Source organism: Belonocnema kinseyi, chromosome 4 (genome assembly GCF_010883055.1).
Source record: "Belonocnema kinseyi isolate 2016_QV_RU_SX_M_011 chromosome 4, B_treatae_v1, whole genome shotgun sequence".
NCBI classification, from domain to species: domain Eukaryota; kingdom Metazoa; phylum Arthropoda; class Insecta; order Hymenoptera; family Cynipidae; genus Belonocnema; species Belonocnema kinseyi.
The window spans coordinates 87,538,699-87,559,111 of NC_046660.1; the positions used below are offsets into that span (position 1 = coordinate 87,538,699).

At 29.4% G+C, this 20,413-nt stretch overlaps 1 protein-coding gene across 1 annotated transcript in view; it reads left to right on the forward strand.

The window, feature by feature from the left end:
* The window catches only part of LOC117170994 (chitotriosidase-1-like), a 108,571-nt gene that overhangs the window by 22,002 nt on the left and 66,156 nt on the right, over nt 1–20,413 (forward strand). Inside the window, exons 2-3 of the mRNA XM_033358039.1 lie at nt 5,446–5,720; nt 5,802–5,950. Coding sequence (XP_033213930.1) covers nt 5,446–5,720; nt 5,802–5,950 — 424 coding nt within the window. The remainder of the gene's footprint in view (nt 1–5,445; nt 5,721–5,801; nt 5,951–20,413) is intronic.

Here is a 20,413-nt window from a genome sequence, read left to right on the forward strand (position 1 = left end):
AATATAAAATTAACATTATATTTCTTAATTTGGGAAGTAGAAAATATGTGCTCTAAATTCCTGCTCTAGTATTTTAATCAATTTCATTATCAGAATTGTGCTGTCGATTACTGTATTTTGCAAGTTGTTCCATTAAGAATTATAATACTAGAAACTGCTTTTTGCATAACTTAGTATACTTTGGCTAATCTAGAACCAGTTCGTATATGTACACCATTTTGGGATGCAAGAAAATTTAGTGAACCAACATACAACAATGTTTTTGCAGTTGGTAAAAAGAATTGAAGTGTTTTTACGACAAAGAACAGCAATTACCGCAGTCGAAATCCTAGGACCGATTAACTGCGTGAACAGTCGTTGAAGATAGCAAAAACAGATTTTTTTAAAATGTCGAGAATGCCCTTTTTAAGTAGGCAATTAGTTTTGCTATAATCAAGAAAAAAATATGAAACTTTTAGAAAATACGCTTCTTGCTAATCTTAAAAATTGCGCATGACTTCGGCCCAAAATAGTGAATAAGTTTCACAAAACTAATTTTGTATTAAAAAATTGAGTATTTTTAATGGAAAAAATAAGTTAATATTTTCCAAAATTGCATTTAATAAAATTAACTTGTAATTTTTTCTATGTCATCAGTGACCCAATAGACACAAATTAAAAAGACTTAATTAAAGTGTCCGAAAAACGTTTCTTAGGTGTAAAGGTCAGAACAACTAACTAAAGTCACTAGAATGTCCCAAAGACTTCTTAAATATATTTGCGGGTCATAAAGACGTTTTTCATCATTTTTTTCATCAGGGAAATGTTAAAATAATAATATCATTTTCATAATTCAATAACTAAATTACTACTAAAATTAGTAAATCGTTTAATTATTTATATTTTGAGAGCAAAGAAAGCAGTGAATTTCAAATGCACGCGTTACTTATCATCTACTGTAAATAATTTTCATGATTATCAAAAATATAGTTAGAAAAAATCTTATAAACTAATGCGTAGTTTTTTCTTTTTGTCAGCACTATATTTTTTATTTGCATTAAAATCAAGATAGAATCAATCAGCTGGTAAAAATAATTAAAGCGTTTTCACGACAAAGAACAGCAAGTACCTTATTCATACAATGGAAATCAATTAATTGCCTGTGATGATCTTGAGTAAGTATCTAATCACATTTTTTTAGTTTTGTATTTTAATAAGGATAAGAATATTTAATTCATTTTAATTTTTTTTACAAATGTCAAGGAGAAAAAATCCAACTTTTAATGTCTTCGAACCGAGTCCTCACAGTCCAATATTGAACTCTTGTATCAAAAAGTCGAAAAACTGAGGAATTGACTGCATTTCTAATAGTATACATTTTTTTTAAATTCTTAATTATATCTACATTTAAAATTACTTTTTGCAATTAGTATTCAGTTGCTTTTAGTCTAATAAAACATTAGTTTCTGAAATTACCTAGAAAAATTTGTGTTCAATGATAAGCGGATGCTAAAAAACAGCCAACGAAGAATTGTGACTTGGACATTATTTATGGTATAAATTGTCAATGAAAACCCTTTTTAACTTTAGTTAAGGCAACAATTGAATAGTTCCAAGATTTGAAACAATCGTAATTTTGAATTTGTTAAAAAAAACATACTGAAAATTCTCTTGTGTCTTGATTAATATAGATAATTAAATATTAACCCTTTAATAAAAAATCCAATAAGGATAAAAACTGAAAAATGATTAAAAATCAAATACTTTTAAATAAAAACGAAAAGTTTACATTTTATTCTTAGGCACCACCTTATTATAAAACAATAATGATATTGTAATTAATATAAAACGATATTTTATCGAAAAATATTATTTCAATTGAATCAATATTTTTAAATTAGTCAATTATAATTTAGGACATGAAGATAGAGCTTTAATCATTTTTATCATAAGAAATGAGATACTGACATGAATTATACGTCAAATTTGTAAAACGCCGATTCATTCTATCACGTGTATCACTGACAAATATAAATAATATTTTAACATGATTTTTATCTCCAGGAACTTCACGGGGTGTGAAATAACAATCCTCGTCAAATTAAAATATAAATTTAAAAAAATTAATGCTATTCTATATTATTGAGTAAAAACAATATAAACAACGGAAGAAAATCCAATAATTTTTAATTAAAATTTATACATCATCTCTGTAAAATAAAAAGTTGTTTTATATAGAATAAAGTGGTTCTCAAGGAATTGCGTGATTTTCAAAGTCGTTATTAAAGCTATTGAAATTATTTAGTGATTCATGAATTAAATTTTCTCAGGATCCAAGAACAACGTTTCTATGTACGTTATATGCATTATATTTTCAGAGAGTGACAGAAATTGAAACACAAACAACTTAATAAGGGCACTGTAATACCTAAGCTACAAATATCAAAGTCAAATTAAATTTACGAACTGCGAATTTATATCTTATTATGCAATTACTAATCGTGAGTTAAACTTAATTTCTTTTCTGAGGCCTTCACACAATTCGAGATAAAAAATCTCTTCTATTTGAAGGTGATCACCTACATTCAGATGTTAAAAAAAAATTATGTTTCATAATTGTGATCAAACTGACGGAAATTTAACATTTTTACGGATTTTTTATCTGTTCTAAAACCATAAGGCATTTGACCACGAATTTTAAACACATCCGCCTTATTTCCACACCTGAAGTTCGTTACGTAATACTTAAAAGGCTCATAAAATATACGATATCCGCAAAGTAAACACAGTTTATTTTTAGAATATGAATGTAAAAAGTGTAAAGGTAAACCATTAATGATTTTTGACAGCTGTAATTACCCGACTGCGGCAATATTTATCAAAGATATGAAAAATTCGTCATTAATGAAATAGTCGTAAATTAAATTTTTTGCAGATGTAAATGGAATTATACTTGAACGTTAAATAAAAGTTTTGTATTTTTTCAAGATTCTATAAGAACGTTTGAAAAAATTAAGGTACTTATATTTAGTCTCAGTTTTCCTGAAATTACTTCATAACTTAAATTCAAGGTTTTTACATTTTAGCAATCTTTTAGTACGCATATTGAAATAAAATAAATATAAATATTTTTGCTGATTTTCTAATATTGCCATTTGTTTTTCTGCAGATGTATAAATTTATACTTTTGATGGGAATATACTCAACTTTTTCTGTAGATATGAAACTGCCAGGATTTCAAAAGAGGTTTAATAATAGGTGTCAAAGTAAGTGAAATGGCAAGTCATAATCATTACGAGTACATTTGAAAAAGTAAATTATGGTATTTGTTCCTACGCGATTGAAATTTTAAAATATTTCTAAATGACAATAAAAGTAGCCATTTTTAAATCCTAATCTTCTCAATAATAACTTACAGAAGTCATTGGTTGTTACTATCGAAATTTGGAAAATGAGGCAGTCGAAGAATTGCCAAACGCCCCGTTAACCATAGAGGACATTGATGTGTCCCTTTGTACTCATATACTTTACAGTTCAGTGGGACTTGGTACAAATGGTTCTATACAAATTCTTGAACCATATGTAGAGTTAGGTGAAGAAATTAATGGATTTAAAAGGTTAAACGATCTGAGGGAAAAAAACAGACACTTGAAAACATTAGTCTCCATAGGAGCATGGAACGAGAGAACTGATAATTATACTAAGTAACTTTTATACTTTCATCTCAGAAATGAGTAAAATATCGTCTATAATATCAAACAAAATAAACAGAATAATTGTTTTTACAAATTTCTTTATATAGTTTATTAGCTGATCTGATTTTGCGAAAAAAACTTGTTAAAAATGTTTTTGAATTCGTGTCAAAATACGAATTCAATGGGATCAACCTCTATTGGGAATATTTGATTCAACGTGGTGGTCCTGCTGCTGATAAGGAGAATTTTGTTTTATTTTTAAAGGCACTCCGAGAAAAATTCAATAAAAAAGGTTATATTTTATCTTTATCGGTTGGCTCTAGTGAAGAAACTGCTAAGCTGTATGACATTAAAGGAATATCCAAGTATGCTAACTTTATAAATTTAAGAACTTTTGATTTTCATTCAACCTCTGATGCGATTATGAAAGTTGGCCATAATGCTCCCATCTTTTCTTCATCAAAGGAAACTGCAGAGGAACGCAAATTAAACATTGTAAGTACTCTTGCCAGCTTTAAAAATGTGAAAATTAGAGAAATTGGTTTCAAATAATAAGAAAAATAAAGTAATATTTGAATTAGTCTAAAATTGGTCAAAGATAAATTATATAGTTTTCAATTTCTTAAATGATAAATTCTTGTATTATTGTTCAGAATTCCTGAAAATAAAACCAAGAATCTAACCACCAAATTTATACAATCGCCATAAAATTGTCTTATTGAAATTTTAAAAAAGAAAGCAATTTTTCTAAAAAAGAAAAAAAATCATTTTTTTAGACAAAAATAAAAAGGCAGAAAGAAAAATGAGAAGGCAACCAACCAAATTCCATTCCTTGTCTTTTTTATTTTTCTCGCATTTTTTATTTTTATTATTATCAAATCTCAATGAAAAAAACATTTGTAAAAACATAATCACCAACGTTTCGGCACTTATACAGCACCCTTATTCAGACAAAATAAAATAAAATAAAAAAATTTCGAGCAGCCATGAACAGCAAAGAAACCACGATGTTCTCTTTTTGACACTCGAGAATCAAGAACAAATTTTTGGGTGTCAGGAAGAGAGCATCGTCGTTTCGTTACTGTTTCTGCCTGCTCGAATATTTTCTATTTATTTTATTTCATTTATTATTTGTTTGCCTTATTGTGGGTGCTGTATCAGTGCCCAAATGTTGCGGATTATTTTTACCATTATTTATTATTTTGATCTGATAATAATAAAAATAAGAAAAGCAAGGAAGGGGAGTTCGTTGGTTGCCTTCTCATTTTTCTTTAATTTTTTTTTATTTTTGTCTAAAAAAAATTTCTTTCTTTTCCTTTTTAGGATTTTTTTTATCTTTTCTCAAATTTCAATAAGAACATTTTATAGCGGTTGCATACATTTATTCGTTGGCTTCTTTGTTTTATTTTCATGAATTGTGCACATTTATTTGATTATTTATCGTTATATAGGATTTTAAATTCCATTATAATCTCATTTAAATTCCTTCAATTTTTATTTTTATTTGTCTTATAGCCCAATCTGTTGTTCTTCCGTTTTTAAATTCTATTTTAGAATTTTAAATATCTAATATATTTTTAAATATATTTTTTCAATATTGGATTATTGTTTTTATTGTATTAAATCTTTTTGGGAATGATCAAAAATTTTACTCTAAACAGCGTTACGACGTGTGAATTTGCCGGATTTTGCAAGCTTCGCTTCTCTACTTTTTGATTTTTAACTTCCTCATTCTTAATATTGTTCAATAATAAATAATTTTTGTTTTCAGGATTATGTTGTGAAATACTGGATTTCGTTAGGTGCTCCATCAAGAAAGTTAATACTAGGAACTGCTTTTCATGGAATATCCTATACTTTGTCTAATCCCAAACTAATTGGCAGGGGAGCACCATTTTCTGATCAAGGGAATCTTAGCAGTTCACCAGAATATAATGATATTTGCCCATTGCTAAAAAATTCAGAATGGAAGCATTTTCACGACAAGGAACAACAAGTACCATATATATACAAAGGGGATCAAATTATAGCCTATGATGATGTTGAGTGAGTCTATATAGTTAACGTTGTCTTCAATTTTGTAGTTTTATACTGATGACAATATTTAATTTTAATATTTATTTCAAGATCCATCAAAAAGAAGGCTGAATACGTTCAAAAAATGAATCTAGGTGGTGCAGTGGTGGATAGCATAAATCAAGATGATTTCAGTGGAACATGTGGAAGAGTAAAGTTTCCACTTCTAAAGACTTTGAATCGAGCTCTCAGATTCCAATGTTAAATTTATGCGTAAATAACAACCGAAAAATTAAGAATTTATTGCATCTTCAATAATTAACATGTTTACGAATTCCGAATTATTGGTAATACTACTGACTAGTAATCATTTACTTAATAAAAATTTTGTTTTTTGAAAATCCAGGGTGATGTTATTTATTAATAATTTGCGTTTTGTTAGTAAATAATAATAAATAATATATTATAAATGCATGTGAAGTCGTGTTCAAAAATATTTAAAAACATTAATTTAATTGATTTTTTTAGTAATAAATAATCAGGCCGAAAAGTGGTTACAAAACGCCAATTTCAGGTCATAAAATAAAACTCAAAAAAACAGCCTGGAGTTTTAATAAAATGAGACCACTGGTGGGCATAAAGGTTCTTTTATTTCACATTGAAAATAACAGCATGAAGTTATCATATTCAAAAAAATGACACAGAAAAAACGATTGTATCATAAGTGACCTATAGTTTTTATAATGGATATCGATTTAGAAGTTCAGATTCGTTTTTCTCACAAAAAAAAAAACCTATCAAAACCCGCTCTACTAATGTATCATTCCAGATCATATTTACGAACTATAAATATTTACTTAATTTTATAATTAATGAGTACGAGTGAAACTTCTTTCTATTTTTATGCTTCGAAAATATTTAAGATAAAAAATATCGTCTGAGTTTATCTGATATTTAAAAAAATAATCAAAGCATATAAATTATTTCAACCAAAAAGTAAAATTTCAAGTAGAAACGAGGCATTTTCTCAAAATCGTTTGAATTGTCGACCCCAAAGTTTATTTTTAAACAAGCAGTTTCATTTTTAACGGAATAGTTAAATTTTCCGTTTCAAAAATTAATTTTCAACCAAAAAGCAAATTTTCAATGACGTAACACGTGATATTTCGTGAATTTTCGGGACGACTTCCCAAGTTTATCAAAAATATTTGGCTACTCATTTCGATTTTCCATACAATGAGATACGTCGTTTTAAGAAATGTTGTTTCTTGAAAAAGTAAAAAAAAAAAAATTAGAGAAAATATCATTTCACAAGTTATGTTTGGAATTTTCAACATCTATGCATTTCTCTGTGGTCATGTCTATGCAGTTCTAGACCAAGGTGGCAGTTGAATAGTTCGACAAATTAACTCTAAATAAGAAACAACATGCGCTTTAGAACCTTTTTAATGATTTGTGAATCTTTTTTCTAAAAATTCAAAGAATAATGTTTCTATGCAAATTAGACGCATTATGATTCCAAACAACGACATCGATTTAAAATAAAAAATTCCTAATTGCATCATGTTGAATAACCAAGATAAGAAAATCGGTCAACAATCCCATTTGCTTATTACGAGTATTGTACAAATATCGCAATGACTAATTGTGCGATAAACTTTATTTTTATTTTTAGGTCTGTACAAGCTATGACATTAAAAAAATCTCGTGTTAGTAAATCTGAAATAAAAAATAAAATTCTGTTTTAGAATATTCAAAGATATTATGATTTTGATGAAACTGACAGGATAAATTTTTAAGGAGTATTTTTTTCTTTCCTAAGGTTTTATTAAAAATTAAAAAATAATTTTATAATTTTAATTGAGAAGTAAGCGACCAAAACGTGATCAATACATTTTTGAAATTGAGTAAATTATTGTTGACGTATGTTCGTTAATCCATCAATTCGAATCATCAAATTTAAATTAGCAAAAGAAAATGTTTTTTCTGGGCTTTAGCATCGATAAATGAAAAAACTAATTTTCGATTACAAAGTAATCACGTTAATAGATCAATATTTCTCTTATAATATCTAATTTAATAGGACTGCTTTTTTTAATGCCGAATCGTAAGTAAACACATCCATTTTAAATGCATAAATAACTCTAAAACACTATTAAATTCAAAAAATTGTTCGCATTTCATTTATTTAACTGTTTGACAGATTTTATAGCCCATTCAAAATTTAATTTGTATTGATTCATTTCATGCAATAATATACCCTTAAATATCGACAAAATCAGCTTAAGTAAATCAATAACTTCTGTTCGCTTACTATTTATATAAGCATTTGTGCTTTAAATTATCACTCAAAATTAAAGATTCACTAACCTACAAATATCTTCGACGAAAACAATTTTCTGAATTTAGAGACACTTCAAACAAGTGTAAAACGGATTCCTCTCATCAAAATCCGTATGGTAGGAGTTTTAAAAAGATTGAATATTTTGACACTTATGTATACCAGCTAATTTTTTCAACCAATCAAACAATAGACTTTTATTCATTTGTTTTTTTAAAAACTAATAGGTATAATTTCATACGCTAATTTTTATTCGGGCTCAAAATCTGACTGTTAGCTTTTGAAATATATCCCGGAAAAGTAAGTGGTACTGTGAAACTGGAAGAAGGAAGCATCCCAAATGGTCTCTAAAATTTATGATGTCCAAAAAATAAATATAGTTTATTTTCAGAATACAAAAAAGGAAAATGAACTTAGGTAATTTTTCATTTAAAACTCGCGCTATTTTGCATGTAAAGGAAAGTATAAAATAACTTGCACGTCAAACTAAGGTACTATACCTTTGTGAAATTCCTCGAAAACGTTTCGAAAAGTTATCACAGGTATGTCTAATTAGAATCAATTCTACCAATATCACTTTTTAAATAAAATTTGATATTTTGAAACTGGCAATGGGCACATTCAACAAAATTTGATGAACGTTTGACATCTATTTTCAGTCAGCCTAGATACTCTACTTTAAATTTTATATATAATCTCGTAAGATATCTAAACTGAATTTAGATCGGCGTTCAAATTTTACCTGAACTTCAATTTTCAGAATTATTAACCGGACTTCATTTTTCACCATTTATTTCGAATACATAAAATTATAGATTTTTTGTCTACTTTTATACCTACACTTTTTTTTAATGCATGTGGATGGGAAGATTTTTAAGCGCAATACTAAAGCCATTTTAGGTACATTTACACGGCGATCTTGCTCCATGAGTTTTCGGACCTTCTTCCATAGAAAATTTTCTATGCCGTTCAAAAACTTGCAACCTTGATAGGACATCACTAACGAAGTACAATTTTAGTTTCATCAAAATATCAGGTAGTTGAACATCATCTCTGGTGAGAAAAGGAATTATGATATCTTTTTTTCGAATATATTTTGCTGAGACAAAACAGATATTTAAAATATGTTGCAAATTTTCTGCACGAATCATTAAATACAACCTTCTTTTGAATAAGTTATTGAGAGACCTCGGTGAGGTGTCAAAAAGGGAGCAATTGTCTAATTGCTAATTGTGAAAAGAAATGTTGAGTTTTAACTCGATTCAGATAATATTAAGGATTATGAATAAAATTTACAAAAACGTGTTTTTTTCTTATAGGAAATACGTTTTAAACTTCATATGGAGCTTACGGCACTTCTTATTATAATTTTTTCATGGATATCGTACCGGATAAATAATTCCTTTAGATAAGGAAATGTATTCAAGGATGTAAGAATATACATCATCTGCTTGGCTTTCTTGACATTGAAACATTTTATTTAATGCTAAACGTATTAAAACATTTTATGAAGTAACGACTGGTAACGTGCCTTACTTTGCATTACCGTTACCAAAAAACTGTAAGGCCGTTACCGTTATTCTTTTTTAAAAATAACGCGTCACCGTTACCGCTATTCAAAAAAGGAACTTTTCTTGTAACACGTTACTGTGAAAGACTGCTTTATTCCCGCACATTTTTGTGTCAATCAGATTTTAAAAAATGTCAAACGTATTATTTTATATCTATGATATTGCTGATGACGAATGTAAAGTTAGATTTTCAAAATTCGACATGACCGATCCAATCTGGTTACTCAAATGATGAAAAAGTATATAAATGTTAGTAAAAAGAAGTAAAACTAATACAAGTTTGTACAAGGCCAATTTTTGGGTTGTTGATTGAGAATCTGGAATAAGATTTTCAAAATTGAAAATGGCCAATATGATATTCCACAACAAAAATTTTAAAAATGTATGAATTTTTGTAAAAATCGATTTCTTGGAAGTATTTGGGGCTCTAATTCTGAATCTTAGGTCAAATGTTAATTATTCAAAGTGACCGATCCAATATGGTTGATGTCGATCTTAAAAAATTCATAAATTTTTTTAAAAATAAGTAAATTGGGATTATATTAGGGCTCTGGTTCCGAATCTTAGGCTAGATATTAATAATTATAAATAGTCAACTTAATATAATGTACGAAAACTTGAAACAGTTAAAATTTTTTGTAAAAATCAGTACCTCGAAGTTTTCTGCGCCTCTAATTCCGAATATCAAGTTACATTTTCAAAACTAACAATGGTCGATCCATTATGGTAGACGCAAAACTTGAAAAATGTATAAATGTTTGTGAAAATTGGTTATTTTGGTCACTTATTAAAAATATAAAAAGAGATTTTTTAAATTTTTAATGGCTGATGACAAATTGCAGACTATAAGTTTAAAAGCTTCTAAAAAGTTATAAAAAAGGTTTTTCCCTCATTTCATCATAAGTTTAAATAAAAACTAAGATATGCAATCAGCGCCTAAAAAAATCCAGGTATTGATTTTCACACGTACTTTTATAAATTTTTAATTCGTCATATTAAATTGGCAATCTCGTATTTTGAAAATCTGACTAAATTTTCGTAATTAGCGACCCAGAAATATCCCAAATACTGATTTTGGCCTAAGGTACAGAATCAGAATCCCGAAAATTCGAGATGTATTGACTTTTACAAAAATGTATGGATTTGTAATTTGGAAAAATGATCAGGATTACAGAAAAACGAATCTCGATACCTCATGCAAGAAGAAGATGTAGATTCATTCTAGCGCGGCAGAGTTGGCAGCTGACGACTGAAAAGTGTTTTAAAAGTCAATATTGAATTCAATTTGCGTCTGCCATTCATACTTTCTAAGCTATTGCATAATTATTCTACCAAATCTTTGAGCGTTTTGTTTACCGAGTATAGATAAGTTTCTGTAAATAATTTTTAAAATAGATTAACAGTAAAAAATTGTGAACGCTAAGCTTTACGCGCGCGACTGCGTTCATCCCTACGTGAAACGTATCGAGCGGGGACGCATAGGGACGCATTGGATTCGGAACGCATCGAACACGCATGGGAGATTAGTCGCATGCTTAAAGTTTGGGATCACGGGTTTTCACCTATAAATTTGTTTTTAAGAAAATTGCGTGCAAGTTTTCTATATTTTTTTGAAAAATTTCTTTACAGGCAGCTTTTGTTTGCTCACAGTTTTCTAATCAAATGAGACGCTCAAACATTTTCTGGAATAAATTATGCAATAGCCCAAAATATAATTTTTTGTATTATTATAAATGAATATCAAAAGTTTTATCTTTATCTATCCCAATAATAATGTTAAAAGGAATACGGAATATAAATTTTATAAAGAAATTTTAAAGCCTGTGAATTTTAATACGAGATACTGAGAAAAATTTGAGAATAAAATAGGAAGTTCTAAGGTTTGATTCCCAGCGGAGTAATGCAGAATATCTTTCTTGAGAAAAAATTGAATAAAAAATTTTCTTTGAAATAAAGTACTTTTTTTCATTTAAAGAAAAATAAAAGAGATATGATTATCTTGTACAGGAAAAATGTGCGGGAAGTAATTCTTTACGATAATATAGGTTTAAAAATTCAAAATATACCATTTGCATTTGCAGTCGTTAGGCGCCAATTCCGCCGTGGTAGAATGAATCTACTTCTCGCATGGGGACACTGAACTGAACTAGAGCATGGTGAAAAATAAAATAATAAGGCTAAGAGTTTTTTAAATTTAGTTCTTGTACGGTGGTTTTTAACTCTTCTAATAGCGATATAAAATTTTTTGTTTAGCAAAATTTTGATAGGTGTTTTTGGTAAAATGCAAAATTAAAAAAATCGTTTTAAAGAAAAACTTAGATTTTTTCTTCAAGATTGAATACTTATTTTTTCTGGATGAACATTAGTGTTATATGGTTTTTGATAATATAATGAGATTTGTCGATTTTGAACCCTTTAACTATAAGTAACTAAGAAGGGGGGCTATTAGGCAGATGTAAAATCTGAAGGAGGACCTGAGGGTTAGAGATGCGAAATGGGAAAAGGAGGTAAGATAGCTGAAAGAGAAAGTAGAAGGATTAGAGAGGGAGGTGATGTCGGTAAAGAAGGAAAAGGAAGTACAAAAAGTGAAACGAGGATAAGCGAGATGATAAAGAAAGAAGAGTGTAGGGAGTTTTTTAAAGAATCGTTTCAGAGCTTAGATTCATGAAAGATAGATGATAGAAGTAGAAGAACGAGGGAAGCAGAGGTGGAGTGGTTGGAGGATAGGGAATGAAACGGCGCTGTGTAATACACAAGAGATTAGGGAGATGGTGGAGGAGGTAGTAAAGAAAGTATGGAGGGGTTAGGGATTCCCAGGAGGATAATGCGAGGGCTTAAAGTGCCACTGTAGAAAGGCCTGATCGAGTGGTTAAGGTGGGTGTACGAACAGACGAATGTAGAGTGAGAGGAGGGGAGGGAATTTGGGAGCGTTTCTACATGTATAGGGGGTTGAGGCAAGGGTGCCTGCTTAACCCCACGTTTTTTGCGATTTCAATAGCGGATATGGTAAGTGAGGTAGTGGCCGGAGTGGTGGGCGGAGTTAGGGTAGACGGGGATGGGGTATGGTTATACGCGTATGCAGATCACATAGTGCTCCTAGCAAAGAGTTGGGAGGCCTTAAAGGAGATGATGAAGGGGTTGAGAAGATACCTGAAAAAGATTAGGCTAGAGATGAATGCGGAAAAGTCCAAGCTTATGGTGTTCAGGTAAAGAGGTGGAAGGGACAAGGAAGGTGAGTGGAAATGGAAGGTAAGGACGGTGCACGACGTGAAAGAATTTGTGTACTTGGACTTCCTGTTTTAAAGAAATGGGGAAGCAGATAATCATATAAAACAGAGAGATTCAGAAGGGCAAATGTAGTGATGAGACAGATATAGGAGCTGAGAAAGTATTTGTTCGCAAATGATGCTGGAAGGACAATGAAATTGTTCGAGTCTCTAGTGACGAGTGGGTTATTTTATGAAATAGAGATATGAAGATGGAGGGAAAGAGAAGAGGTAAACAGGATACAAGAGAGGTATGTAAAGTAGGCACTGGGGTTGGCAAAGAATACGCCTAATTACATTGTCAGAAGGATAACGGGGAGAACAAGGTTTAAGATTACAAGGGGAAGTTGAGCGTGTAAATATGAGGAGAAATTTTTAGAATAGGGGGGAAGTAATCTGGTTAGAGTGTGTTGATGGGAGAAGAAGAACAGAGGAGGGGTGGGAAGATAGGAAGATGAACGACATGGAGAGGAAGAAGGCAGAAGGGGAGGAGAAAATAAGGGAGTCTACGTTTAACAGGAACTATGTGTCTTTTATGCCAAGGGACAAAACGCAATATTTGTGTGAGAAAGGAGAGAAAGAAAGTTAGGAGCTCATATCGAGGCTGAGATGCGGATGAATGAAGGATTTCAATAGGTTCTGGCTTTCTAGAGAGAAGAGGATGTGTGAATTGTGCGGAAAGGGGGACGTAAAAGTGGCGCAAGAGTTGGGGGAATGGGAGGAGCTGGAAAGAAGTAGGATAAGTATAGGGGTATTATTGCATGAAAGGGGGGACAGAAGGGCAGCAGCATTGAAAAAGGGAGTGCTTGGCAAAGTAGAGAAGGGGAGAAGGAAGGAGGAAGTGGAATGTAGAAGGTAATATTATTAATAGGAGAGGATGTAGGTGTTAGAAAATTGTAAATATTCTAATAGAAGGCGAGGAAGGCAAGGTTATAAGAGCGAGCGGTCGTAGATATAAGGTTCGGATAGATGTTAGTTTTTAAGAGTTAGTTGTAAGAAAATTCTGTAAAGAAATGGAAGTGTAACCAAGTCAAGTTTTTAAAGCTGCAGGCCGAAAAATAAACGTTTATCTATCTATCTATAAATAACCAAAATATTTTCCCGTGGACTTTCGTCAGATTTTTACACGCACTTTTCGTTAGTCGTAACCATTTTTGGAAAAATAAATATTTTCCATTCAAAATCGAAGTTCAAGCATAAAGTTGCCTTTTATTTGTAGATAGGCACTTTTTTGTCTGTGTTATAAACGAATATTTTAAAGATGACAAAACTTAATTTTACTTTTTTATCATTTTTCTAGTTAAAATCATTTTTAAATTTATTATCATTCACATGGAATGTCTTTGATTTATGTAATTTTTGCGTCAAGCATAAAAATAATTTAACTTTTTTACGAAAACACGTAAGATAAAGTTAATAGACTAGAGAAAAAAATTATCTGGTTTTGAAAGTTCGACAAAATTGATCTCGACTGTTTTCTAAATCATAAAAACAAGGCAATGAAAATGCGTATATTCCCGCACAACTCGATAGTATGAATTGCGCTAATATAAGTTTATTTGAAATGATACAATTTTCGGGGTAGCTGACAATATCATATAATGAAAATAAAAAACAAATATTAAAGTAAGTATGATAAACAAAATTTGCATTTAATTTTGCAATATCTGAATAAGCAACCCCAGACCTAGTTACATAATTAAATTTAATATATACTTATATATCTTAGTTTAATAACTTAACGACGTATGTAAGTAGAATAACAAATCATTATATAGAAACTTCTTTTCCTATAATTTTAAGAAACAAATTTTATCTGTAATTTTTTTCCACTAGATAACTAGTTTACTTCCGTATGCATTGCTGATGACGTTTGGTGTTACGAAGCGAAAGCTTGTTAAAAAAAATTAAGCACCATATCACAATTAGTAGATCATCACTGTCATCCAATCGACCCAATATCATTATCTTACGCTAGTTAACAATAATTGCATCTTAAAAAAAAATAGTAATGTGTTAAAGTTCACATTTTTTACAAAATTACGTGAGAAGCACGAGATACGAGATGAGAATCAATAAGTTCTATAAAAAAATACGAATTCACAAAAAAAGGCATACATTTTCAACCACGTTAATTCATTTCAAACTATAACGGATACATTTTTAACGAAAAACTATCAATTTTCAACACATAATGGATTCGTCAAACATTCCGTAAAAAAATTAATTTTGAACCAAATCTTTAAGCACTAAAACAAATGTTATTATATTTTCAGTTAAAAAGAATCACCTTTTAACAAAATAGGTGTATTTTCTTATTGAGTTCCATTAATTTAGTTTAAACTTAAGCAAAAAATAAGAAAAAGTGGAATGTTATGAAAACAAAAAAACCATTCTTTAAAAGAGAAGTAAAGAATGTAAACTGTCTGTATTTGGATACATTGTTCATAAAATAAGACAAAATTGTCTTTTTTCAGGATATTAAAAAAAATTGTTATTCTGCATATTTGAAATTTTAGTTCATATTTTATCCAAATTCATATTTCCCCCTACATCTTAAATTGTCACAAAACCTGTCACCATCGCCACCCGAAAGTGTGACGTGGTTTTGAACTGACTCTTATGATAAAAACATCTAAAAGGGGAAAGTTGATTATTATATTCACTAGGCGAATACAGATTTAGAGTTTAAAAAAATGAATATTGCTGGTTTTAGAACTAAATCTTATCAATAATTTCCAGAAATCATTGGTTCTGACTATACTCATGGTGGAGATGAAGGCGATGAAATGTTGAACATAGAGAAGGTCGATGCATCTCTTTGCACTCACTTATTTTTGGACGTGGCTGAATTTGAAAAAGATGGACAATGGTGGACTCCTGGGTGTACAAATCTAGCCTCGCATAAAATGGTAAGGACCAACAATCTTCGAAAAAAACAGGAAGTTTAAAATCTTAGTCACTATGTGTGAATCACTATGGGATGGCCAAACTGATAAAGTTATTAAAAATAAGTAACTTTTTTATTCCCATCAAAGATTAAAGCTAAAATTCTATATTATTGAAATTGATCAAACATTATCTATAACGTTATTTATAATAAACATACTAATTTTTGTCAATTAACACAATATTGATGAGTTCCACTCTGCGAGAAAAACTGGTTACTAATGTCGTCGAAATCGCGCAAAAATATAAATTTGACGGTATCCAACTTGAATCGGCATATCTATCTCAATTTCATGCAGTTAATTTCGATAAGCAGGATTTCGTTTTACTATTAAAGGCAATCAAAGAATAAATTGATAAAAAAGGATTTTATTTTATCTTCAGCAGTTGATGTGAGTGAATCGTCTGCTCAGAAATATTACATTAAAGGATTATTGAAGTATGTTAGCTTAATAAATTTTAAGACTAATGATTTTCAAAAAGATAATAATGTTAATTGTACGAAAATAGTAAAACCTGGTCATATTGCTTTACTCTATTATTCATTAAAGTAAAATAAGGAGGATCTGAAATTGAACGTTGTAGGTACTTCCATTTCCGGAAAATAAATTTTAATTAGTCGAGAACGCCGTAAGCTATAAGAAAAATGTATCAAAATTATAATTATTCATTTTCAAATCTTTTAAAATGTTGAAATTTGAAAAATGTTTACCAAATGAAAAACATTTCATTCCATTTTAATCAATACAATTGATACTGCTTACTGTTTATATCTGAGATTTGCAATCTTTCTTTTTCTTGACTTTACGTTTCCCTATCTAAAATTGTTTCAAATGCGGTATCATTCATTACATTTTTGTTTGTCATTAAAAAATTGACATATCATTATATTTTCAGATTTTTAAGTGCACGATTATTTATTTTCTAGCCTATTCAAGTCTATTCTGCTTACTTCGTATTTATAAAATTTTTGAAGTTTTTTTTAATCGTGCAATTACAATAGTCTAATCGTATCTAAAATAGACGAATTCCATTTCATATCGAGAGAATTTTTTTAAAGTGTCCAGCTAATGGTGTCAGAATAACTAATAAATTATATTTTTCTGAAAAAAGATCTTCTAACATCACTTCATTGGGAATCGAACCATAAAACTTCCGATTGCCGATCGGGTGCTTTCCCAATGAAGTTTTTGGTGAGATCGAAAGAAAACTCCTTTTTCAGAAATATTTGCAATCTCAAGTCAGGTGTTACATTTATGACACGAGTGATTTTAGGAAATCCGTATCGTCAGCAGAGTAGTTACTATCGATCAGTATAGATAGAATTCCAGAATCTGTAGAAAATAGAAATTAAAACTTTCGATCAAGTTAACTCTTCATAGAACAGAAAATAATTAACGATATTTTTGTCAAGATGGAATATGATTTTTTTTTAAAGTTTGAAATTATATTTTTCTGACGTTAATTATTTTCTCGTATTTGAAGACTTAACTTGACTGATAGTTTTGATTTTTATTTTCCACAGATTGTGGAATGCCATCTATACTGATCGATAGTAACTACTCTGCTGATAATACAGATTTCCTTATATTACGCGTATCATAAACGTAACACCTGGCATGAGATAGTGTATATTTCTGAAAAAGGATTTTTCTTTCGATCTCTCCAATAGTTCAATTCGGAAAACAACCGAACGATAATTGGAAGTTATGTGGTTCGAGTACCAGTGGAGCTGTTAGAAGATCTTTTTTTCGAAAAAAATACTTTAAAATGCTTTTAATTTATTTTCCATCTTATCAAAAAATGACGTAAATTATTTTCTGTTATTTGAGGAGATAACTTGATCGATGGTTTTGAATTATATTCAGAATAATTCAGTATTTGAATATATCATTCTGTGGTAAAAATAACGGAAGACGCATGTGATAATTTAACAAATTTGTTAAATTTTTTACAATCCTTTGAAAATTACCTTCAAATTGAGAAACATTCAAAAAAAGTATTTTTTTCAAATGCAGTATTTTCTGGATTAGCGTGGGTATTTGATGTTTTCTTTCGTTATTTCACTTATAAATTGTTGCTCACTCAATTGATCTCAATAAAGTAAACAAAATTTCCAAAACAATCACAAAGCCACTAACTTCCTGAAATTCTTGACAGTATATAGTTAAACAGTTAAGACAGTTATAGTCAAAACACTGCTTTAGATAGCAGTAAAAATTTTTTAAAATCTTTTTCTCATTTTTTTCACATTTGATTAAAAAAAAAACAAGATTTTCTGGAAAGCCATTCTCAGAAAATCTGCTGTCAAGTATTTTTGAAAAACGGTCCTCGTTCCTTTATTATTTAAATTTTTTTATATTTTCTTGTTATCACTTAGAAAAAAGATTAAGAATTCTTTAATTGAATACAAATAATAAAATCTCAAACACCTACTCTCCTTCAAAAATTTTGTATTTTGAAAAAAGTTTCTGTCAATTTTTTAGAATTTCCACGTAATTTTCAAATGATTGTAACAAATCGAATCAAAATTTCTGAATAACCTAGGAATTACGGTTTTGAAACTAAAAGCTTCATTACAATATTGAAAGATTATCTAATATAACTACCCCGTTTTTAGAATTGATTTTTTTCAACTTGAACGCGGATCAATTTATTTGATTTCTTATAGTAGAATCAAAGAAGGAATTAGAAATAGGCATTGATGTTTTAAACATATAATCTCTGGCAAGCCGTGTTTCGTATAATAAACAACAAAATTGTGATTCATAAACAGCTGTTTACTATAGCTTGAAGAGTGAGCGACTTTACACCGCAATTCTGGGCTAAGTAGATGACCCATAAATTAATGGCAACGACAAATAATCTGCTTATTTTCACTTGATATGTAACTAGATTTAACATCAAATGCACGTATAAATGAGACAGATTACAGACAGATTACAATACATCTTATAATTTTATAAAATGTCTACGTTCTAAATGTCGTAACAGGTTATTTTAAACTATTTAACGAAATAGTTATCAAGGAAAACCATTTTCTGTATCGTTTTCAATAAAATAATGTGAGCGGCTTCTTTCCAAAAATAAAAATAAAATGTTACGATTTAACTGCCAAAACTTAGAATCCTTTTTGAATGCACTTTTCATTTGTCATATTAACAAAACTGTTGTAAACAAGATGTGAAGTAAAGCTCAACATTTGTAAAAAGAAACTATGCTTAAATTCCAAATTGGATTATTTAGAGAAAACGATAATAGATTATAAAAAATAAAGTTGCGTTTAAGGTTATTTTCGTCTTAAGCCCTGCTTAGCCGCACTTTACGGAACTTTTAACTCATGTAAGGATTTTTTATGATCAATTTTGTTCTGAGAATTATATTGTGAAATACTGACTTTCGCAAGGTACTCCTCCAAGCAAGTTAATATTGGGGACTGCTTTTAAAGGATTAGTATTTACTTTAGCGAATCCATAAGAAATTAGTAGGGACGCACCAGTTCTTGATGTTGAAGGTAAACTTATTTTATCATCGGAACGACCTTATGGGACAAACAACAGCAAGTTCCATATATATACAAGGGGAAGGATATGGTTGCCCATGAAAATGTTGCATAAGTCTTCACACAAACTTTTATTCAAGTTTTCATTTCAACAAAGATAAGAATATTAATTTGAAATACCACTATAAATCCGTATGTATGTATATGCAATTTTAAGTTGGGGGGGGGGGGGGCAACAATAATGAATGAATAAACAAATAAGGGTTAACCATACTGAGAGACCTTTTGTTAGAATAGATGAAAAAAATTAATTAGAATTAAGTATAATATCGTTCCAAAAAAGAGAAAACCGAGGTTTAATTTCACTTATTCGTATTACACTACCGAAGTTTAATATTATCATACGAGTATTTAGAACACGAAGACGACAAAGTAGTATTCTAAATACGAAATATTATGAATCTTTATTTCAAGAATTAACACTGTGAAAAAATGGTATTTTTATTACTGAGTTTTCAAAAAATAATTTGAATAAGAAAAATATCGAATATTATATCCTCAAAAACGTATTTTAGAAATTGATATTATCAATATGAAGTTGACAGAAACCTGAGACGCATAGCAAACTATGAAATAATTATTCTTAATTTTTCATATAGTTTTGCTTGAGAATGCACATCGAGTGTTCAAGGTGGGGACTTAACATATATGGTTTAAGAAAATAAAATGCGTTAAAAACAATTAGAATAGAGTTGTACAAATATAAAATTATATAATTTTACTATGGAATAAAAGGGTTTAGTCCGAAATAAAAAAGTTTGCAATAGAAAATTAACTTCATTAAAAAATTAATTAACTGTTGAAAACTGAACAATTTCGTTGAAAATTCATCCCTTTTAAATGCAAATTCAACTGGTTTGTTAAAAATTCAACAGTTTGATTGCAATTTGTTTCCTTTTCTGGTTTTAAACTTCAGCACATTCTGTAGAAATTTCATCCTTTTTAGCTAAAGTTCAATTATTATCAGGTTGGAAATTAATCTGTTTCATTTGAAAATTCCATTTTTTTGGTAAATTTAAACTTCCGACTCAAAA